Source organism: Struthio camelus, chromosome 1, assembly GCF_040807025.1.
Source record: "Struthio camelus isolate bStrCam1 chromosome 1, bStrCam1.hap1, whole genome shotgun sequence".
In the NCBI taxonomy this organism is placed as follows: Eukaryota; Metazoa; Chordata; class Aves; order Struthioniformes; family Struthionidae; genus Struthio; species Struthio camelus.
Window position 1 is genome coordinate 220,831,966 of NC_090942.1, and position 23,230 is coordinate 220,855,195.

General features: G+C 48.2%; 2 protein-coding genes across 16 annotated transcripts in view; both read right to left on the reverse strand.

The window, feature by feature from the left end:
• MYO7A (myosin VIIA) overlaps positions 1 to 10,011 on the reverse strand; it is a 109,433-nt gene extending 99,422 nt beyond the window's left edge. For 4 of the 8 annotated variants that reach the window (XM_068930697.1, XM_068930692.1, XM_068930694.1 and 1 more), the window contains exon 1: positions 9,866 to 10,011. The gene's annotated coding sequence lies outside the window, so the exon portion shown is untranslated. The remainder of the gene's footprint in view (positions 1 to 9,865) is intronic. The other 4 variants (XM_068930695.1, XM_068930691.1, XM_068930693.1 and 1 more) reach the window with 1 other exon arrangement.
• A 3,879-nt stretch (positions 10,012 to 13,890) lies between these two features.
• CAPN5 (calpain 5) overlaps positions 13,891 to 23,230 on the reverse strand; it is a 64,728-nt gene continuing 55,388 nt past the window's right edge. For all 8 annotated transcript variants that reach the window (XM_068930708.1, XM_068930711.1, XM_068930709.1 and 5 more), the window contains 5 exons: positions 22,194 to 22,316; positions 20,965 to 21,161; positions 20,486 to 20,607; positions 18,229 to 18,365; positions 13,891 to 17,900 (listed from right to left, as the gene is read on the reverse strand). In XM_068930708.1, coding sequence (XP_068786809.1) covers positions 17,718 to 17,900; positions 18,229 to 18,365; positions 20,486 to 20,607; positions 20,965 to 21,161; positions 22,194 to 22,316 — 762 coding nt within the window. In that variant the 3' untranslated portion in view covers positions 13,891 to 17,717. The remainder of the gene's footprint in view (positions 17,901 to 18,228; positions 18,366 to 20,485; positions 20,608 to 20,964; positions 21,162 to 22,193; positions 22,317 to 23,230) is intronic.

A 23,230-nucleotide genomic window follows, 5' to 3' on the forward strand; every position in this document is an offset into this window, starting at 1 on the left:
GGACTATCCTCCTTGGAGCAGGACTGTCCTACACAGTGCAGGACTGTACTAGAAAACCCTTTGCTGATCTGGAGCACACTGGGATGTCTACATAGCACTGTGCTGGGGCCAGAGCTCGGCTCCTGAACATACATGCTCAGAGGGCGTCAACTTTCGTGTGGGCTGAGCAGATGCATACGTGGCAGCAGCACGCCCTGGACCCCTATCTGCCCCGTCCTCGGGGGAGAGGGGCATGGACCTTCTCCCGGGATGCTCGGACACCTGCCATCAACAGAGCATGGCATACACCCAGGCAGGGTGGTGGTTGGCTTCAGATTGATGTGTTTTACAATAAAAGTGTGGATTCAGGAGAAGTTTCATGTGCCGCACGTCCTGTTGTGGGCCAGGTTCAGGAAGCAGTAACCTTTTCAGCTGTCTAGGCCTAGAGCTGAGCCAGAGCCTTTACCCCTTGGTTCAGATGCAGAATAATCCTTTGGTTATGTTGTTCAGGCAGCTAAAAAGAGTATGTCTATACTCGGAGAACACTATCACGAATATCCAAGGGATATTCACATCTATGTATATGTATTTGCATATATGTATTCACACACATATGTATATGTGTGTGTGTATATATATATATGTATATATAGACACCCTGTATTGAAAGATATAAATATCTCCTAGATATAAAGATATACTCTGGCCAACCTTTTTTGTTGTTAGCTCCAACTAGGAATAACTGGGCCACGGATAGAGATTGGCCTGGCTTATCTCCTGTGCCCTCCTAGCTTTGTATCCCTTATATCTACAAGACCAGAGTGAGAGACAGGTCTTGTTCCAAGACTGCACCCATTGCAGATTTGAACTGGGGTCCCAAAGAAAAACTTAGGGGGATGTTGGGTGACTTGTCCAGTGTCACACTGGGAGCTTGTTCCTGAAGTGATTTCCATAGGAGTTAAGTATTTGGGCTGTTTCTAAGTCCCATGAAGGGCTGCCTTTTAAAGCAGTCCCTAGATGATGTGCCACTGCCAAGGAAACATATGGCAGAGTTAGGAGCTGAACCCTGAGCTAATCTCAGTTTGATACCATAACTTCTAACATATCTCTGCTCTTTTGCAATGTTTGCTACAGAGAGTCCTTACTGCAGCCACTGGTTTAATAATCACTCCAGCGAGCTCTTATGCTGCATTATTCACCCATGAATCTCAGTCAGTTTACAGAGGAGGGGGTGACACTATCCTTATTTCACATAGAGGGAAACTGAGGCATGGAGTGAAGACGTGACTTTCCCCAAGGTCACACAGGAGGTCAAGAGCTCAGCCAGGAAGGTGCACTGTGTCTTAGACCTAACTCTATGTCTATAAAGTCTGCAGATCAAAAAAAACTTTAATAAAGGCAACTTCTCTGAGTAGAGCTCTTCTCTATCCTTAACCAGGCCTAATCACTTACCATCTTGCACTCCACTTTTTCAGCTTCCTAATGGTCCGGCTTTTGCTGTATGGTCTCTCTTGTTTCAGTACTACTAGCGCCGGGTGGAGTAAGGCCTCTGCAAGTTGTTATAATCCTACCAGGTTTTCCCTCAGCAGGAAACCCTTTGTCAGGCTTTTAAGTGAAATCCCCCTCTCCCACCCTGCCTGCCCCCGCATGATCCTCTTATCTCTTGTCAGCCTGGGGAAACTCGGGGCAGCCCTTCAGAGAGGCTGGGGTCGGTCTCCAAATGAAAAGGCTAGCAGGACTAAGATCGTTCAAATCAGAAGATACCAGCCCTGTTTTATCCTGCTGAGAGTGCTCATGCCTCCAGAGGGTGTTTTGCTTGAATGGGGGGCTGTACCAGCTAAGGAGAGACTCTACTCTGCCCTTCCAGGGTGCCTTTGGTGCAAGACACTTCACTAACAGGGATCGCTGTCACATTCCCCCGAGGATACCGGGAACAGCCTTGAAATAGCCTGTACCAGGGGACACAGACACTCCCTGAGTCATAGGCTGCACATGCAAAGTATTACACAAATCCTGCAGCTGAGAAAGCGAGTCACAGGGGTTGTTTGCCACTTCATCTACTGCACTTCATGTTTGGTGGCATATGGAGTTGCTGGGTGTGCTTCAGCACATGGGATGCTTCATGTTCTCCAGGGCATCATCTGGCTGAGCTGAAGCCACTCTTACAGACCATTGTCAAAGGTCTGTAAGAGCACAGGTTAGACTAAAGGGCCTATCTGTTGGGTTAAAAGTCAGTCCACCCCTGACCAGCCTAGCTAAGTGAAGAATTTGAGGCTCTAGGAGGTGAAGTGATTTTGCTCCATGCCAAGCTCCCATTTGGTGAGGAGCAGAGCCAGAAATAATGACAGAAGTCCTTCCGTGAGCAGCAGAGCTAACAAAGCCACATTTACAACCATGAAACTCCAGTTCTTAAGATTTCTTGATGGTAAGTTGGACATAATCCCCAAATGAAGTATTTCCTGTGGGTGGGATGTTCAGAAAGGCTTTCTCCCACCTGGGCTCTCTGCTGTCTGACAGGAGCCTGCTCACACTGCAGGCGCTAGTTTTCTCCCACACCTGCCTGCAGATCTTCACGGAGGGGCATTTCATTTCCTTGTGTTTGCTACAGCTCTGTCAAATCTGCAGAGAAACTAGCCAATGAACTCCACAGTGATTAGGCAACACACCTAAAGAGACAGGCAGTGTGACCATAAAAGCCTTGTTTCCTCAGAAAGCCGGACTAGATGAACAAGTCAGCTCTAATCAGGCATGTAATTTATTCCAGTTTTAACAAGCTGCTCTATTCCTACTCTTGCTTGCAGTGTTCGTAGCGTTGAGGTATCCCTGCAAGGAAAGGGGTGGCTGTTGTTATTTGTGATTTGCGCTCAGCTACACATATGAAGTGGATAGTGCTGTAGAGATGTCACAGTCTCACGCTGTGGCCTGAGTTTAACATTAGCTGCATCTCAAAAGCTTGATGTTTCTTCCAGCCCTTTTTACTTATTATCTGTACTGATTGCTGAGTTCAGTCCTGGGAGGACAAGGCCTGGTCTGCTACTCTGAATGGAAGTCTCCTCCACTCAAAGGAGGGGTATGACAGGGCAGTGGTGGGAGATCTTGAGGAATATTTCTAAGAGCAATAAGGTTGCCCGACCAGCTCTGTGCCTCTGTCACCTGCCACCCCAGAATAATTAGCCTGAATGAACAGTAATTGTAATTTGTCCCATCATTGTATCCCACGATGATACAGCTCTCACAGCTGAGATCACTCGATGCTCTCGTGTCTTCCCCTTGCCCTTCTGGGTGCAGGCACAGCAGATTTAGCAGAGGGGATAGCAGCATCACAGTGTCTTGCTGGAGAAATACATCTGCACTGCCAGAAACTCTCCTTCCCCAGGGACAAGGACCTTCTCCATGATGCACAAGCACAAGCAGCATCCCCGTACAGAGCTTTACCCCCTATATCCTGTTACGCTGGAGAAGAGCAATTTCTTAAACGGTCTCACTGTCACAGCTCAGCAAAGGCACTAGTGTGAGGGAGGAACAGTGTCCTTGCAGTATACCTGCTCCAACAGACCTCCCCAGTGTGACAACACATTAGGCTGATCTGCTCTTGAATTGTTTATAAGTTTGCACGTATTGCATTACTGAATTACACAAAAGGTCAAATAGGTCCTGCCATGGATCCTAGCCCTCAAGCGGGCTGTGCTTCAACACCCCCAGACCTTTGAGATATGCTGCAGCCCCAGTAGCCTGCAAAAAACAAAGAGAACCCTAAAGGACTGTTGGAGAGTTTTGTCCAGCCTTATTTTGTCTCAAGGATGCTACAAGCACCACCACTGTGGCACGGGAAAACATCGGGGAGGTGTATAGATGATACCGTTGACAGCTCACAGGGGTTGTCACTAGTTCTAGCAACATGATATTTGCTGATACCTATGCCAAAGACTGCTCTGGGCCCTTGCAACTGTCCAGCAGGCAAAGGAAAGCATAAAACGAGGTCTGGCTCATCTTCTCCTGGGCTTTACTCCCAGGCCTGTAGCACAGAGACAAGTCATAAAGCCCTAGTTATCCTGGCTCTGTTATTCCACTGGGATTACAGACAGCCAAGAGCTGAGCAGAAGAGCTCGAGAGCAGAGCATCAAATTATGGTTGTCTCGCTCAATCGGACAGGCCCTACGTGTGCAGATTCTCAGTGGACTTGAGAAAGGCTCTTGCAATGGGGTTATAGGTGAAATAACCATCCTCTTTATTTCTTCAGATCAAAACATTCTCCAGGCTGTAGGAGAGACAAATCCAGTGTCTGTGGATTCTGGAGCTTGTCTGAGCACAGAGTAAATCTCCTGACCTTGATGGCGCTGATCCAGCAAAGCTGAGGGTGAGAGGAAGCAGGACAGAAATAGCAGGGACAGCACAAAGTAACGTCAAACAACACTGATGCTGGAAAATACCCTAAGACTTGGACGTGGGAGGCAGTGGTTTGATGTACTTTAGCTAGGCTTGCGCTGCTCCTTCCTGCTCACTATAACACACATGAAGTAGCCTTAGTCCTGAGAGCCTCAGCCAGGTAAGTGGAGCCTGCCTCCCATGATGGGAGGGCAGATTGATCCCTGGTCGCTTGATGACGAAGCCAAATAGGTTATAACAGAAACAGAAAGTATCAAAACATCGGCAATGCCTAATGGCAGTCGGGTCTTGTGAGCTCATTCACATCCGTGTTCCCTCACCTGGATGTCGCAGTGATGCAAGGGCAGAAAAGCATAATGCACGCTGGAATACGTGGTTTAGCAAGAAGACAAGGGGACTTCCTGCAAGGCAGTACATTTCTCTTGTGTGTCTTTTGTTAGAAGGTGTTATGGTTTGTAGATCCCTCCACCCCACCTCCCTTTCAGCCCCGCTGTACTGTCAAACTCTTTGAACTCACTTAGCATTCCCCAGGTTGGTTATAGGGCAGATAGCCATCTGGGGCAGGCAGGGCTTGCGATGTCAGAGGAGGAGGAGGAGCATAAATAGCAGGAAAGAGGTTTTAAGGTCTAAATCTGCACAAGGCCTTAGAGACCTACGTGCTGCGCAGCCTTTGTTAGTGTTAGCTCCCTTTGGCTGGACTGGGAATTCAGTGCTACTGGGAGGCAAACCATTGTCTTCTCCCAGCTTCTCCCACGGGCATGAATTCAAGTTCCTATGTGGGATATGTGGACTTGTCCCATTAAGCTCCTCTCTAAATTGACGGGAAAGAAAGAATTTTCGATGCAAAAGGAAGAGAATAGACTTAATGTTCCTTGCCTCACATGATACAAGACACTGCTGCTAAAGTGATGAGACTGATCACTTGTCACCTACTCTGAGACAGCTGAGAAGTACAGCAAGGCAAATATCTCTGCAGAAATGTTTGAAGGAGGATTTCAGGGCATGAAATCCTGAGTGGATGCAGGAGTTCCACTGGAGGCATGAGGTTAGGGAGCGTTCTTCTACATAAAAGAACCCACACTGGGACAGATTTGTGGTCTCCGCTTCTGTGTTATTTCTCTGATTCTTGGCCAACAGAGGATGCCTAGGGAGCAGTAAAATAGGAGAGCAAAGATTTAATGGTACTTCTCCATAGTAATCCCCCAGACTCCAATACTTTGCAGCTCAGGAACTTCCAGAACCAAAGTAGTGTAGCTTTTATCTTTAATATATATTTCATAGCTCATGAGAGATTTTTCATCAATGAATTTATCCAATTGCTTTTTTAGCCTATGAATACTTTTAGGATCCACAGTGTCCTTAGTAAGGAGTTCCACAGAAGTCATTTGGTGTGAATTTCTGTTTGCTTTGCACCTCATCTCCATTAGCTTCATTTGATGCTCACTAGTTTTTGTATTGCAAGGGAAAATTAATAGTCATTCCCTTTTGCCTTCCCTTTGCTGTCATGATTTTTAGGGATCCATATTATATCTTCCTCCCATCTCTTTTCCAACCTGAAGAGTTCTCATCTAAATAATCCTCCCATATATGGAAATTAGGCCAGACGTTTGACCATCCTTTCTGTCTCTGAATCCTCCCTGGTTCACTTACAACCTTTCTGGGATGCAGGGATCAGAACCACACACAGTATTTCAGTTGCAGGCACAGCATGCATACATAAATGCATCATGACGTTTCACTCTCTGTTCCTTTCCTAACATTTGATTTGGCTTTTTTTTTTTTTTTAACTACAAGGAGTAGAAGAACTGGGTTCCAGTCCCAAGTCTAGCACAGCCCAGGTATGTCCCAGAGCACGTCTTCCCTGTGCCTCCGGGTTTTGGGCAGATGAGACCCACCTGCCATTTTCAAAGCTGTCTCTGGTGGAAGGTAACATGTTACACCTTGCTCCCACACCTGCTCACAGGTGGGTCTCCCTTCAGGAGCCCACTTCTGCACTGTTACCTCAATCTCCTCCAGCTGCTCCAAAAAATCCCTTGTGTACCCTCCTCCCTCCAAGTTTTCCTCTGTCAGTCTGTCCCTCTTCAGGTGGGAAGAAAGCGACAGAGATATGATGAGACAGAGGTTCACAGAAGCTCAGTTTGTCATTCTGCCAACACTTAGTACAACCTTGGGCATGCCCTCTCGTAAGTTTTCATTGCATCAATAGAGCTTAAAGTTTGAGGTGCTGTTGCCTGTGTAGCAACAAGAACAGTGGAAACCTCCACCCAAGGCAGCCTATAGGTCTGTAATCAATCTAAAACATAAGTTTGAACTGCCTTCATGCATGTGGAAACTGTATTCAGGTCTTCTGCACCCTGGGCAAACACTAGGTTATTATACTGGGTTAAACACAAGAAAGGGGATGGCAACAGCAGAGGCAACATGCTGTGACAGGAGCTTGCAAGGACTGAGGTATGGAAAGCACGGGCCACTTTTCTGCAAATGCTCTGAGAGTATTAGTGGGATCAAACATTCACTTTTTGGGTCCCAGGTAAGTTTAGGTAGGAGTTAGTACCTAGCTGTTCAGACTGGGCAGGTCTCGGAAGGACTCAGAGAGCAGTGTTATTAAGTGAGGCGTCCCCAGAGTTCTTTTAGTTTTGGATTTGGGATTTTTGCGCATACCTTTGACATCCAGCCTACGTTAAATGCCTAGTTTTCATTGGATTTAGCAGCTTTTTAATCCACTTCCCACTCTGCAAAGTGGGAACGACTGCACTCCGCTCTCTCCCCGTATCCAGACTGTAAGAGATTTTGGGAGCAGGGGGTCACTCACTTCTGTGTGCGGCACCAGGTGCAGAGAGGTTCAGGGATGCTACCTGGGCATGGGCAGCAGCCTAAGCATTAGGAAGTTTTCTTGCTTAGCTCTGTGCAACAGCGTGGCTGGAGGACCAGACAGAAACAAACACATCTCCTCATCCCGTACCGAGTTCTTCTTGTATATTTACCTAGCAGAGGAGAGTGTTTCACAGCGCAAAGCTCTCATACACATCGCCTCCACATCCTGCCAGCCCCTTGTTACAGTGACACTCGTGCCACTGCGCTTTGGGAGCAAGAAACCTCTGGCTCTGCCCCAAACAAACAATAAAAGTCATTGTTACCCCTTTCGCCATCAAAAGGAACCAGCAGAGCTGATCTGGCACCAGGTGGCATCAGGAACAGTAACGTGCAGCAGTTACTACCTGACAAGGCAGTACCAGGGCAGACAACCGCAAATGTGCCTGGAACCGAGAGCGCCTGAAGTTGTTTCTCCCCTCCGCCCCTTTCCGCTGGGCTTGGAAGCTGTTCTCTGCAGCTCCAGGAAAGGCTTTGAAAAAACTACGAGCTGACAATGCCTTCATTAATCACAGAATAATCCTTTCCATGGCAACCCAAGGATTGCAAAGTCACAAGTTAGCAAGCATAAGACAGAAACACTGTACAGCAACCCCTGGTCCGTGGAAACTTAACAGTGAGCAAGATGAGTCTCCTGCTCTGCAGGAGAAAAATGAATTAGAAATAATACCCCACTAGGAAAGGGTTTCATCCTTGGGCTTCCTTCAGATCTCACAAATGTTAGTGTTAGAGCGGAGACACTGTTACTCTAGTTACTCTAGTCATACCCTGGAAAGCTTGAGAACAGACTCTGGCCCTACATGTCGGTTCTACAGAGGAAGCGCAAAGCTTTCAGCAAAAGGTCAGACAGAAAAGAAAGATAGTTTGTCACCAGCCTATGACCATGACTTAAATGTTAAACACAATTTAGACAAATGTATTTGGAAAGCAGAGTTCAGCGATTGCAGTGCAACAGATGAAAACAACTTGAGTGTCAATCAACAGGAGGGAAATGCTGTCTGGGCTTTGTCCTTGTTTGTCTCTGTTTTGCTGTCTGTGGGGGAAAGAGTGTAGATACAGGAGGGTAGGGAGATGGCTTGTCCAGGGTCTCACAGGAAAGCAGGCTTTGGCTGAAGCTTTGACAAAGCTCAGTCTAAAGCTGCAAGGGCATCCCATACATTCATATCACCATCACTGAGACCCTTGGGGTCCCTCCTCTAGCGGGAACAGAGGTAAGGCCAACAGCATCATAAAGTGAAAAGGAAGCGATACGAGCCAGTTTGCAACACATGCTCGTGGCATGCCATGTCCCTGATATCTTGAAGCAAGGCACAGGTTAACCCCATACAGTTGGCTCTTGGACATCCTTTTGCCTGGACTATGAAGAAAGGCATTCTCATGCCAGCACAGCAGCCTTGGGCTGTGGGAAGACTAGTTCTGGCTCCTACCAGCTCCTTCTGTGGGAGGATTTAGTCAGGGACAGCCAGGCAATCTTAGGCCCACTGACCTGTTTCTCTTCAAACTCTTCTTCCATGTTACCTACAGGAGAGGTTACAGGAGAGGTAGCCCACAGTGCACCCCAGTCTTCCTAGAGATGCTGAGAGAAGCCAGTTCCACCTTCCTTAGGATATTAAGGCTGCATCTATCCTAGGAAAGCCTGGGAGCCACCTTTGTTACCTATGTCAGCTGATCCAGAACAGTCCATATCCGTATAATACTCCATGTAATGCATTATATCCATATAAAACATAATATCCATCTAACTAATACATTATATACATGTAACACATAATACGTTATATACATATAATGCATAATACTCCCAAACAGAGCAACAACCCGCAAACTTCTTAGTGGGAATTACCTGTCCCATACTGGCTCTCAATCCATGCCCAGGGATTGTTTGAAGAGTGCCGGGGACGGTCTTAACAATTTGAACAGCATGTGAAGGTGTCAGGCTCTGCTTACCTACTTTGATATGACCCGGTGGGACACACAGACAAAATACAACCTGGATCTGATCTGTGTTACTCTGCAACCATGGGAACTCAAGCATCAACTGCTTGAGAGCAGGTTTCTCTTTAACTGCCTAGGTGAAGCATTTGGAGCTGTGCAAGAGCAGGGAAAGGGTGAGAGAGCCCCACGATCAGTGCATTTGGGGGGGGTGTCTGGGGTCTTCTGCCACCACCAGCAGGTCTATGCAGCAGGTGCATCCCCCAGAACCCATTCTTGTCCCTAGGCACTTCCAGACATAACGCAGCATCATACAAAAGGATGGGGGGGGGGGGGGGGAGTGGTCAGGAAATTACCGAGGCACTAATCCGTGCTGCAGGAGCCGAGCTGTCTCAGGGCTGCTGGGCGTTTCTGGCAGGTTTGGGGTCCCCCCCTCCCGAACCCTTCCCTAGGTTTGAAGTGGGCGCTGGGGCAGGCTCGCTGCTTTGCGAAGCCCCGGGGGGGGCTGGCCCCCAGCCCGTTGCACCCCATCGCCAGCATCGCATGTCATCGCCAGCATCGCACCCCACTGGGCCGCATTGCCACCATGGCAGCCCAGGGCACCCCATCACGCCCCATGCCGAGTATCCCCAGCCTTCAGCCGCATGCCACTCCAGTGCCTCCCCGGTGCATCCTGCCATCCCCTCCTCCGCCTTACCTTAGTGGATCATAGCCCGGCGGGCCGGGGCTGGGGCCGGGGCCGGGGAAGGGGCGCTGGTGCCCGGCGAGGCGCCGCGCTGCCTCCGGCACCGAGCGAGGGCAGCGCCTGCCCTGCCCGCCGCTGAGCCTCTTAGCGAGGGAGGAGCCGGGATACGGCCAGCCCCTGGTGTGTGTGTGTGTGTGTGTGTGTGTGTGTGTGTGTGTGTGTGCGTGTGTGTGCGTGTGTGTGCATGTGTGTGTCACATCTCCAGCTCGGGCACACAGCAAGCGCTGCACTCCCCAAGCATCCCCGCTCCCCGCAGATGCGCCCTCCTGCATCCCTAGTGTGTCTGCCCCACACTACCCTACCACCCACGGACAGCCAGCTGGAAGCCCTGCGAGGAGTTAAGCTGCAATTTCAAGTCCTCTTTGTACAGAGCTGCATGCCTGCTTGGGATAACAAATAGTCAGCAGCACCCCTCTGCCCCATGCAGATGGGGCAGTGAGGGCTCAGGGCTGCGCACACTTGGGGTGGGGGGGGATCATATTGAGGTGCCTTGGTATAGTGCAAGAGCTAGTGGGCATTCTGGTTTGACTGCACCAGCTTGTGCTTGCAAATGTGGAAAATGGGAGAGAGAAAGGCTAGAGAGCCAGGAAACTCAGCTGAGGTTCTGCATGTAAGCTTAACTCTGATCTGGTTACTCCCTTTTTTGGTCTGGGCTAGTGTCTTGTCTCCTTCCTGCTGAAAAAAGCATGAGGTTGGGGTTTAGTTGTGCTATGAAACATCACCAAGGTTTCTCACTTCAGTACAACTCAGCATGGCATTTTAGCTTGTAAATGTTGCAAATGCCATTATCAAAACATTCCTTGGTTTTGCAATGTTAATGTGCAAGGTTTTTCTAAGCTTTGGTTAGGAATGAGTGGGCCTTGAGCCCGTTCTTGGCCACACTTAGAACCAGTGGGAAAGCATTGTTTGGGCTTCAACACAGGAAGGGTTATATGAGCTGGGAAACTAATTGGGAGGGCCCTCCCTCTGAGGTCTTTCTTCCTTCCACAGACATCCCTTCCTCCAGCCCTGAGTGAGCGAGACAGTGTCCCTTCCTAGGGACTAGGATGCCTGATTTTTTTGGTGGCAACACTGCAGACTTGAAAGGAATCAAAACCGCTGACATGGTAGCATGAGTCTCCTGTAAGCTCAGGTGAAGGTCTCTGCAGAAGTCCCACTTGCATAGGTGGGAGCCCCAGTCTCTGGCAATTTTTTTAGTTTCAAGCCTAGAAATGCCCTCCATGCTCCAGCTGAAACCTGCTGTTGGTCAAGATGATTTCCAGTATTTGCCCTACAGCATAAGTCTTGTTGGTGGAAGAAGGAAGAGGGAGCTGAGTTCCTGTCTGACTCCAAAATTGGGGGTGCACAGTGAAGCTGCTAGTCTTATGCCTGCACCTGCCTTGGAAGGGAAGGTAGGAAGGTGTATCTATGGGAATATCCCATGCACTGGGGATACAGAGTGCAGGAAAGCAGTGGGGACAAAGCAGCACTGTGACACATCTTGAAGGGATTGCTTTGTTTGTTTTTTTTTTTCTCCTTGGAGGGTGGTTATACCACAAAAGTAAGAAGTGGTAAGGGAGTCTCCTTCCTCCAAAGCTGAACAAGGAGCTCTGCTCAGATCATAGAAAAGTCATGTCACAGCCACCCTACTCCTTTCTGAGGCCTTAGAGATGCCTTAGAGATTCCCAGCCCTGTCATAGGAATCAGGTTCAGCTATTAATAGACTTTTATCTGATTTTTACGCTCAAAAGAGATGATTTATGATCAGCTAGGGCAATCACTTCAGTCCTGCTCAGTGTGCGAAAGTTGTTTGTTTAGATGTGAGAGGAAATTTTGGCTGGGACTGTAAACCACTTCACTCTCAGCCACATCCAAATATACCGCTAATACCCTTGGTAAAGGTCTAAAGGAGCAGTTTGGCCTTGGGCAGCCTATTACTTGGTGCCCAGCCTGCTGGCTATGGGCATGTGGGAAGCCAGTGAGAGAGGGTCTGCCAGGGTCACAGTGCTGGACCTGCTGGTCGGCATGTGCCATTCGATTTAGAGGTGGGATTTGACCAGCACAAGGAGCCTTGGACAATTCCTGCCCAGCACAGACTGTCCCAGCTGGGTGTCACCAGATAATCCTAGGGTATTTAGTACCCGGGACATCAGCCAAAGATGTGGTGGCTGGGCATCTGAGGAGCACTGAGAGAGAGGCAACAAGCCCATCCCCTTGCTGAAATCCCTGCTACCTCTGCAGCCCTTCTCACTGATAATCCTTGATTCTCTGCAGTGGCAGGAGGCAGATATCCATATGGGGGGAACTCCGTATGGGACTTACCGTGGGGAAGCTGCAGGCTGTGTGGGACCCGGGGCCAAGGAGAAGTATTCCAGCTCCATCTTGTGGCAACGGCAGGATATTCCTCCCTAAAGATGACCTTGGAGGTGGTGAGGAGGCTCTGAAGTGTCAGCTAGTTTAGTTACTTAAACATTAGTGAGTAGAAATACTTGGTAGACACCATTTCTGGAGGGATTAGGAGATGCTGCAGGACCCTTGGGGAGCCCGGGTTGAATCCTGCCTGGAGCTGCGGCTGACTCCTCTTCCTTCTGCTGCGCTGTCAGTGTGTGCAAGCTGCCCATGTCTCTGTGGTTACGTGCTTGGGGCACTGCACTAATTCCATCACCCATGCACATGTTGCCTTCCCCACGTATTGTTTTGCACCGTCAAAGCATCATTGCCAGCACAGGGGCCGATGGAGTTGTGGAGCCCTCCCACCAAAAACCTCCACTTCAAGCCTTGCAGGAAAAGCTCAGTGGGCACCACTGCCCCAGTATCAGCAAAAGTTAGATGTGGATCTTGGTGGGGAAGCATGGACCCCACGCCTGCAGGACACTCTTTGGCACATCTTTGAACATGCACAAAGCAGGACTTGGGGAAACCCCCAGAGACCGGGCCCAAATCGGAGCTCTTGTGCCATACCCACCAACTAGTCTCACACACAGATCCATAGGTGCTCAGCCATGGCTCCTGCTTAGGAGATCTTTCAGGAGAGAAATAGGAAATTCAGGAGGCTGAGATGTCTCCTGAAGGCGAGCAAGGGATCTCTTCTGAGGAATGGTCCTGGCAAGCTATTTAAGTGATGGAGGCAGAGAAGGAGGATGCTCCTTTCTCTGTCTCCTTCTCCTAAAGGTTTAGGCATGAACTTTGTTCCAGGGGATGATCCCAAGAGCAGGAGGAGCTGGAAGGGTGCCTCTACCCCACAATTAAGAAGGTTCTTTCCAGATGCCTTATGCCTACCCTGGAGCTCCCGAGAACAGACTGTAGAAGGGCACAGCTTCTCTGTACTGGAAACACCTTGTGCCCAGCAGATTGTGAAGCTTCGGGCTGGAAGGAGAAGAGGCAACACTCCAGCAGGACTGGAGACTCTTTGGGGGCAGAGGCGTACTTACTGTAGAGTTCTTTCTGAGCACAGTGAGACTCGAAGAACCAAGTTTCCTCAGTGGTGACTGCTCTAGCAGACGGGGTCTCCAGAGATGGACTAGAATGTCCCTTTGCAGCCCCTATTGCTGGTCCCGGCTTGCTCAGGCACCCTTCCCACCATGCTTTGTGAGACAAATATTGGCATTACCGTTCCTGCCATCCTGGCCAGCTCCCTATTCCTGGTGCCTGTTACCGGTGTCCCCATCATTGCCAGTTCTCCTTCCCCAGGAGAGAGGACTTGGTAGCCTGAGAGCAGCATGTAACCACTGCTCAGCTACTTTGAGGTATGGGATGCACAGGGTTTACACCCAGAGGAGGACACCCTTCTCCTCCTGTGGCTTTGCCCCGTGGTGAGTTAATACATGTGAGTGTAACCTTGCATGAAACGTTCATGCAATTTGCCTTGCCTCAGCCTCAATGTTTGCAGAGAAAAATCATTTGAATGGAGTTTATAGAATCAAGTAATTAAAAAGGCTCTGCAGAGCCATCTTGTTTCCATCAAAAGCTTTCTGGAAGAACACAGCAGTTTAAAGGGATGGAGTCTGAATAAAATATACACAATTTATTTATAGGAGGTTTACAGCTGTGTAGTGTTGGCTTTCTGTTTGGACCACTCTCTGATCTTGTGCAGCGTGACACTTCAGTGCCTTTGGTGATGAAGACATGTTGATAGCTTGTTTGAACATGGACATGTCACAAAACAGATTTAACAAGAGTGTAATGACAGGTTTCTTGCAACTAATGAAATGATTAACAAAAGTAAGAGGCAATAAGTCAGACACATATCCTACACCATCTAGGGGAGACCGGAGAATGATAATCGGACCCTCCCTTCTTTCAGACAAAATATTTCTGTTTGCTTAATTGAAATAGAAAAGACATCAGCATTAGTAATGGCATTTCAATACCTACCATCCCCAACCTGACTTTAAAAACAAGTTATAAAAAAATGCAACATTGGAAATGAAGGAGGAAAGAAAGCTTCTGCTCTAACTTAAAGATTTCCTTTTAAAAATAAAAAAAAAGGAGGAGAAATAAGAACAAAACTATTACTAATATTAAGACATTTTGGTCCTGATGATATAGTATGATATTTTTGTTAAAAAAAGGGCTACTAAAAAGCTGCCGTTCCTCTCATTATGGCTTGATTTTCTGTAAGAAGGAAGGAGACTGGCCATGGCTATTGAGGCACCCCACTCCTCGGTGAGCTTTAGCACTGTTCCTTGGGGACTGAGGTGCTGCTTGACAAGAGTAAAAGGGCACTCCTTGGCCCAATGGCTCTAGCTTGCTGAAGTTATTGGTAGCCCGATTTCCTGAGAAAACAAGGCTTAATGCAGGCACACTGGCTACACCCAGCTGCCTATGATGTTGCATTATTGACCCCCATCACAGCAGCTTTTTAGTTTGATTTCAGCTCAATTTGCCAGGGAGTAAGGCTCTCAGAGGTTCAGATTTCTCAAAGATTCATAAATTGGGCAGCTGGATTGGCACCAGAGATTGTTAGTGCATTTACTGAGGAAAAGGCTGCAGTGTGAGCTTGCTATTATTAGATGCAAAGAAATCAAAGGGGAGAGACTTACAAATGCCTTCAAAGCAGAGAAAGCTTCAGCTGGAATTAGCCCTTGTCCCTGAAGTCTACCCACAGCCTGCCAGACCACAGGGATGTTCACGGTACGACTTCTGACAAGATCCATTCTGTTGAGGATGCCCTCAACCCCTGTTCCCTATTTTTACTGCATCTCCCCACATTGCCCCTTGCCCTGACAGCGCCTCTGTAAAGGCAGCTGGAAGAGCTGGGAGGGAGCTTCAAAACTTTCCTGCATCGAGGATGAAAACACGTCCAGTTCCAGCTTAAAAGTATTTGCAGCTGGTGTATTCCCATTCCTTCCTGTGATGTTCTGCCCCACCTAAATAGCTCTTCTCCCTCCCAGGTGAGGTATTTTTAGGCATCACATTCCCTTACACCTCTCACTGTGAACACGAGCTTGCGAGGTCTTCTCCTAAGACAGCGTCCCCAATCCACAAACCAGAGATACTGGTTTTGGACCCTCAGTGCTGCTTCCAGTTATTTTCAGTGATAAGCCCCACGCACCACAATGGGCTTAAATCAAAATAAATCTGAACTAGAGGGCTGCCCAAACTCAAGGGTTTAATTTGACCTTGGGAGGGGTCAAGACATTGTTTACCAGCCTAGGCGCATCTGAGCCAATTCTGAAAGCTGACAAACTCATCCAGGTCCCAGTGATGGCAACAGGAGTTGGAAGGTGTTCAACACAAGCTAGGAAAAATTGGCACCTGGAAAGAGCATCCTGTGGGCCACTGCCTCCCTCCAAGTCCTGTAAAAAAAGATCTAAGAAAACGAGCAATTTAGTCAACAACCTAATGCATACCCACAAGAGATGAGCACCTAAACTCCGAAGATGAGGAAAGGGGAACCTGTAAAAATTAAGTTGCACTGTATGCTTCTTGATGCACCAAGAACTGAACTGGCAGCTAACCTGATTTTGTAGAACAATTGACCACGTTACAGACGTAGCAGTTTTTTATGAAATTAAAAAAAAAAAAGCTTTATATAGCACAAACATTGACATTTAGTAAGTCAGACGGAAACCCTGCTCACTATGATAAAAGAAGGTGTGCATGTTCACCTGTCCTTGCAGACAAATTCTGCTTAGGCAAAAATTTACTGAGATTGCCTTGTACCGATTTTAAAAAGCCATTTACAGGAAGCATTACATCACGTGTATTCCCTTCCTCTTGTAAGCAGGTGACTGCAAAAGATTTGGTTCATATAAAATCATTTACATCTGACAGAAAATCCCTTAACTTGCACCATTTTTAAAGGCACACTAAAAAAAAAAAAGTAATTCTAAACAACAAAATAAAAATGCCTTGAAACCTGCCTTGCCTGCTATTGAAAGGACAGCCAAGGATCTGTGGTTTTGCTTATCTGGGATGGTTTTATAAGAAGCCATATTCTGCCACCCAGTGGAATAAGCAAGAAAAACCCAGTATTCATTGCAAGCAAGGCACAGACAGAACATGGCCCTAGAGGCAGGAAGACTGTCCTCAGTCCCCTGAAGATGCACTGGGGTTGTGCTTGTGAGACTGGATCTAGTCCAGTGCACCTAATTCTCCAGGCCAATAGGCCAGAAATTAAAACTGAGAGATGGACACTGATAGTAATTAAATATGCCCAATGTTTTCGGGCTGCACTGGGAGCAGTGCTCCTCTTCTCTTCAGCACAAACAAAGACCTCACTGCTTTTTAAAATAATTTGGGAAAGCAAGGCACAGAGAAATGATGCACTGGAAATCGGTATGCAGCCATAAAGATGAAGCCCAGTCAAACAAAGCTTCCCACCCCCTGGACGTGCCACTCCGGCCTTCAGAGGAACCGATATCCTCCTCTTCTCTGAACGCTGAACGTACCCAGCAGACTTGTGCCTGTGACAATTCACCCTAGTGATGGGGCTCTGGCATCTCTCTCCCACTCAGCGAAAGATTGGGTTCAATCTGTAGGGATGGAGACTGCATGGAGTGATGGAGACAGCAGGTATCAAGGCAGTTTGAGAGGCACGTGCAGGAGACCAGAGCCACTCAAAAACCTCACCCTGAAGAACAGTTGTCCAGCTACGTCTGTTGGTGGCCTTGTACCTTCAGAAAGGCATGGAGCTGAACAGGACTCGCAGTGAGACAGCTGGTCCCTAAAATGATGGAGCCTTTCATCTTGTTTAATAGCAGGATAGGTTCGCCCTTGTTGACTGGGATTTGGGACTGTGGGAATGTCCTGGTGCTTTTTCTTTCCAGTTGCTGTGTGCAAACTAGTGCCCAGAAAACATCCCAAATCCCTAGTCCATTCTTCAGTTTGGCCATCCCTTTTCCTGAGATGCCTCCGCATATAAGCAATTAAATGGCGGTTCACTGGAAATGACTCTCCACACGCAAGTCTAAACCAAGTGGACATACTGAAGATGCACAGAAGTGCCTGGTGGGACCACGGTGGGCACACGTGTGCGTGGTGGCATGTACATGCCAGCCCCATGTAAACAAACAGCACCATGGCGTCCTACTGTGGCTGTCAGAACACACAGAGTGCCCACAGCGATCCCTCAGGACACACGTCGGCGGCATGGGCAGCGGAAGGTGCAAGTCAAAGAACCATTTTGGATCCCCCAAAAGGCACCATTTTTTTAAACATCAAAAACACAAGACTGGCTCCATTGAGTGGAATGCATGCATAGTTCATATACACTTGCAGGTGGCATAAATGCTCTATATGTGTGTATATATATGTGTGTGTGTATGTGTACACGTAAATATATATATACATAAGTGGCACCAGAGGAGGAGTCCTTGAGTATTTAGACATTGGTGAGGATGTTACTACTGAGTAGCCTCACAGCGATGGTTCCGGGAAGATCATTTGATCTCCTGTTCCCCTTGTCCTGGAGATGCAGTGTGTGCACTGACTGCTGGTCACTGGGATCCCCCGTGAGTGCTACTTGGCCCAAGAACTCGTCACTTATTAAGTTATAGTTCCAGATCTGGAGAAACAAAATAGACACGAGGGCAGTTCCTTGCAGCCAACCTTGCTGTATCGGGGAAGAGATGGGGTTACTGGGGGCATGTTCTGGGCTGGAGCTGTGGAGGTTGTTGAAGTGTATGGGTTTCACTCTGCAACTGAGGGGCTAAGGACGTGCACTCACCAGTTTTTGCAGTGGTGGCAAGTGGCTAAGCTGCATGAATTGGCTGTGCTCAGCCATGGGGAAGGGACCTGCTGTGGAGAGGGGTGAGCATAAGGAAAGCGTGGATAGGGAGGTCTGAGTGAGTCAGGCTCCTGACTCCTCAGATGACTGCTTGCCTGTCGAGTACCTGAACAATGATAGGTTGTCTCGGCTTCTTGCGGTAGAAGAGACCTTTCACATCAAATTCTGGAGCCACTGTATTTTTCTTCACTGGAGAGCGAACCTTTTCCCCTTCACATTTTATGATCACATAAGGGTCTGCTCCTGCGTAGAGAAAAGGGAATTTATGCTTTGTTGTAACTGCTCTAACTCCTCAGAGCCCTTTTCCAGAGGCCCCATGCAGCAGTTTTCCTCCATACCCCACCAGAGGAGACGGGAATCTATCAAAAAGTTCATGATAGGTCAGATACTATCAGAGCACGGCTGGAAAGTATCTGAGCTTCCAAGAGAGAGAAAAGGTGTCCCTAATTAGTCAGCACTTCCCCCTTATAAAGCAAGTGCAGATTCTGAGAATTTCAGTAGAGAATGAGTTATTGCTATGGAAATTTTAACTGCCAGAATGCATTTTCTCATTGTGGGCTTTAGTGAACATGATGGAAATGCAGACCAGGTGGATGTGTTTTTTTGTCCAAGGGCAGCATGGGAATGAGGAGGAACAAATAACCCCCTTCTGGAGGCCAGGGACTTAATAACCTCCTCTCTGATTGCCAGACCACCTCCTCGTTCTTGGCTTGTAAGGTCCATGGCTCCCCTGGTGAGACACGGCTGCCAGATTTCACAGCTGTTTTTCCAAACCAGTCTTGTCTTTTGGGATGTCCAATGAAATCCTCATATTCCACCAGCTGGAGCCAAATTCCAGTCTGTAGATCACTATTTCCAAAGTAGTCTGAAAGGACTGGGCTGGGAGATGAGAGAGATGCAATTGCACTGGAAACCACCAAACCAGCAGGCTGCTGGCAATGGGAGCTGAAAAGCTGCAATACAGCTGGGAAAAGCCATTCCTGGGGGCATTTTCCTGAAAACATGCTTTATGGCTTCAGGATCCGGAGATATGCTTATCTGAAGGAGAGAAAGATAAATCTCCTTGCTTCTATGAAGAGTTCAGAGACTTCCGGATACAGAGCTCCCTGCACTGTTGCAGGTACCCTGAGCTATTGTGGGTAACCTGAGAAAAATCAGCCTTCCCAGGGCAAGATTTCCACCCTCGCCAAACAGCAGACAGGAATGGAGGGCTCCTTTTCTGGCATCTGATAAGGACGGAAATTGGGTAGTATCTGCCCTAAGGATAGATCCTGCTCATTACCTCCAGAGCTCCAGTGATATGCTGCATAGCTAATAAGGCTTGGATTAAAAAATATAAACATATATATATATATTTAAACTAATTTTTGAATTTACATTTTTTAAATTTAAGTTCTGAATTTTTTAAGTTTTAAATTTGTCTAAAACATGCTTGAATAGTCCTTGCTACATTCAGGCCCACACGCTTGGCTTAGAAGAGGGAGAAGAAAAGCTAGGGTCTGTCCATTCACATCATGGAGAGGCATTCACTTCTCTAATCACAACCTCTGGACCTTCCACCCGTACTCCAATGATCTCTCAGTGCAAGTCATCACTACCACTGGGTTTCTTGGTCCAGACATCGCAGGAGGACTGACCATGGAGCTCTTGCCATGAGCTTCTCCGTGGCTACAAGATACAGGGTGGGCATGGTACAGGTGTCATGCAAGAGAAGTGTTGGCCGTCAAAATTGCATCAGAGCATGGAATATGAAAATTAACCTTTAGAGACTGAGGAGCAGGGAGACAAGCAGTGTGCCGTGCTGTTAGTAGCTGAAATCACCTTAGAGTGGCTCTGAGGAGCTGTGTGGAGCAGGATTCAATGAAAATAAAGGCAGAGGTCCTTGACCCACACCATCCCACCCACCCATCCCACCTCAAGCTCAACTTAACCTATCCCCTACTGATAGTTCAGCTTCCAGTGATGAAGATTTCCCCATCACGCATCACCCTATTCCATTGCTTCTCTGCCCTTGCTAAAAAGCTTTTAAATAAGATTCCTGATTTCTACAACTACACCTACTCAGCAGGAAAGCCTAGATCTCTACAGGGCCATTGTCAAGAGTTTTGGTGAAGTTGTGGGAGTGTCTTCTAAGAATCCTAGACAACAGCTTAAATGTAACATCTCCTAGATCATGCCCACAGCATAGAGTTTGATACTCCATGGCCCTTCTCCCCTGATAGCCAGATGCTTTCAGTGAAGGAGTATCTGAGGACAAAACAAATCCCAGACATCTCCCATCTCATGAAACCTTATCTTTTCCCACTGAAAAACTGTCTCCCAGCTCCTCTGCGACCAGACAACAAGCAGGGAAAGGCCAGTACCTCCTTGGGTGTCCTGATTCTTGAGCCCAGCTGCGGCAAGGACGTGGATCTGGGACACCACTTGCGGATAGCCACACATCCCACTCCAGCAGGTGTGTGGCGGCTCATCCAGCGTCAGTTCTCTGCCAGGGGAGAAATGTGCTGCCTTTGTGAGGTGCTCAGCCTCACCCCCACAGGCGGGCCTGAGAGTACGCTCTACTGAGAGAGGAAGACTATGCAGCATCCCCTGCCAGACTCTGCTCCCCCCTCCAGCCTCCTTTTCATCCTGAAGTGAGAGATGCTCTACCATGCTGCGCTGGGAAGCAGGGTGGGAGCGTCTCTGCACGTCTGCACTGAGATTTGTAAGTGCCCTGCCTCTTGGCCACCCTTGAAAGGAAGCCAAGTGCCAGCTCTGAGCAATCCCAATCAGGACATATGTCCGAAGCACAGGGATCTCTCCAAATGGCCAGTTCCTCCCAACCAGTGTTCTTGCTCCTTACCGGCAATCTGAAGGCACATCTGTGAAAATCCTGAGAAGGAATTCGCCTACATGACCAGGGTCAAAGGTGGTGGGGATGATGACGTAACGGCCTTCCTGCAGGTCTGTCCTCAGGAAGACGCTGCGAGAGTTGATGTAAATGGAGCTGGCCACTTTCTGCTGCAGGGTGTGCATCCGGTAGTTCCTGTTCAGCTCGACCTGAGCAGAGATCACAGTTGGACTATCAGCAGGATGTTGTGGAGTGACGACATATTGGTATCCAACTTGGGGGGCCAGCCTGCAAGGACTGATCCCACAGGACTGCGATAGCTGGAGTTCAGAAAACCAGCACAACGGTCCCAACTGAGCCAGATGGAAAAGAAGCGTGGACGTGGCTCTCCCACTTCTGTTAGCTCAGAGACTTGTTCGCTGTTATGTGCCTGCCTGACACCAGGGTCCCAGCAAGTAACACATGAGGATCAGTCTAGCGGATATCAACACTGCGAGATAACAGACTAACTATTGCTTTTAGCAGGGAAAACCTGCACTGTCCATCTCTGAAATTTTTCCTAAGCCAAAGAGTTTGGATGGGGTGTCAGTCTTTTCCCCACCTTTGTAGCTTCCAGTGTCAGATGTGATTATACCAGGCAGCAACACATTCATGGTACTTATTATGCTCAAATGATTTCACACTCCAGGTATGTAGAGAATCTCATTCACTGTGAATGAACAGAAAGTTTTTTCCCACCACATGTTCCTCATCTCAGATTGTGGTGTGGTAAAGAATATTGCAATCCTTTCTTAGGATTGTATCAGCTGAAGGAAGTGTGAATCAGGGGAGGGTTTTGGGGTGCAAGGTGAAACCTGTGCTTAAAGACAGGAAAAGAGGAGAGAAGAGCTACAGCCCCTGTGTAAGGAAGTCCCAGAGCACAACCTACTGCTGTGCGGGGTGGGCAAGTGTCAGGAGTTGATGCCTGTTCTTGCCCACCCTTCACCCTCACTTCAAGGGTCTGACTTGGTTTGCACCAAGAGGGAGCAGTAACACTTGTCTATTCCCCACATCCTTCTTCAGATACAGTCTGCCTCTTCACCATCACTTGAAGGGTTCAGGCTGGGTTGAAGGTACCCAAGTGACAACCAGCATAACGACTAAATGCATGATACCAGTTGTCATGCAGGACTGGAGTATCACTCCACCTCTAATGCATCTACTGGGGGGATTCAGGCCAACATGAAGGATCCATGGTCTACCTTATGGATATCAAAGCCTATGGCCAGGTTCTCTCCTTTGCCCTCTTTGCGGCTGGTCCTTTTCGGTTTCTGCTGGATGGAGATCAGTACTTCATCTTCTGCCTTCTTCACATCAAACACATACTAGAAGCAAAGTAAGGAAGGTAAGGGAGGCCTTCTACTAAGACAGGAGCACAGGGGTGGACACATAGTGGATTTAACCTCAGCTTCTCCCCACCCACCTCACTGTAGGGACAACCAGGCTTCAGTTCCAGCATCGAGAGCCTGCACCCACTGCTCTTGGGACTTGACATCATCTTACCAAGCCAGAGATTCCTTTGGCTCATCTTAGAAAATACTGGCAAATCCAGGACTGGTGGTTGAATTGCCCTGCCAGATCCTATGATCAGTATGGTATCTGAGCATTTCACCCCTTGCAGTCTGCCACAAGTTCCACTAAAGGCATGGAAGGAGGAACTGATGTTTACAGAGACCTGAGAAGCATAGGAAGGCTAACACAGAGCTGGGAGCAGAAGACCACCCTCCCGCATCCTTGATGACAGCTTCTACAATGGACCAGACTGTCCTTCATCTACCTGTTAGGTGAAGGGCTAACAGGAACTTATCTCACATGTTACTGACAGTCCTAGTTTAGAGCAGGACAGAAGAGCTTGTTCCGGGAGATTAACTCCAGGACAGGGCCTTTTCTGAAGGCCCAGTTAGATGAACTGGCCCAATAGGCTACATCTGTCCTAGTAAATAAACAGTGCCAAGGTTTGGACAGAGGAATTGGAATTTGATATTTTAGACACCTAAATCGCTGGAAACGGTTCCTGACTCTGGTTGACTGGCACCGCTAATACTCTCCCAGACTACATCATGGCGCAGTTTGGAGTCTGTTTGTGCCAGGGGCTCTCTACACTAAACACTTGGATGCAGTTTCTCTGTTAAGAGGGATAAGGTTAAAAGAGTTGGTCTGGATGCTGGTCATGCTGCGCTAGGGTTCTCAGCCAGGGAATGGTCCTGGGCATACTAGGACAGAGGTAGCCTCAGGTCTG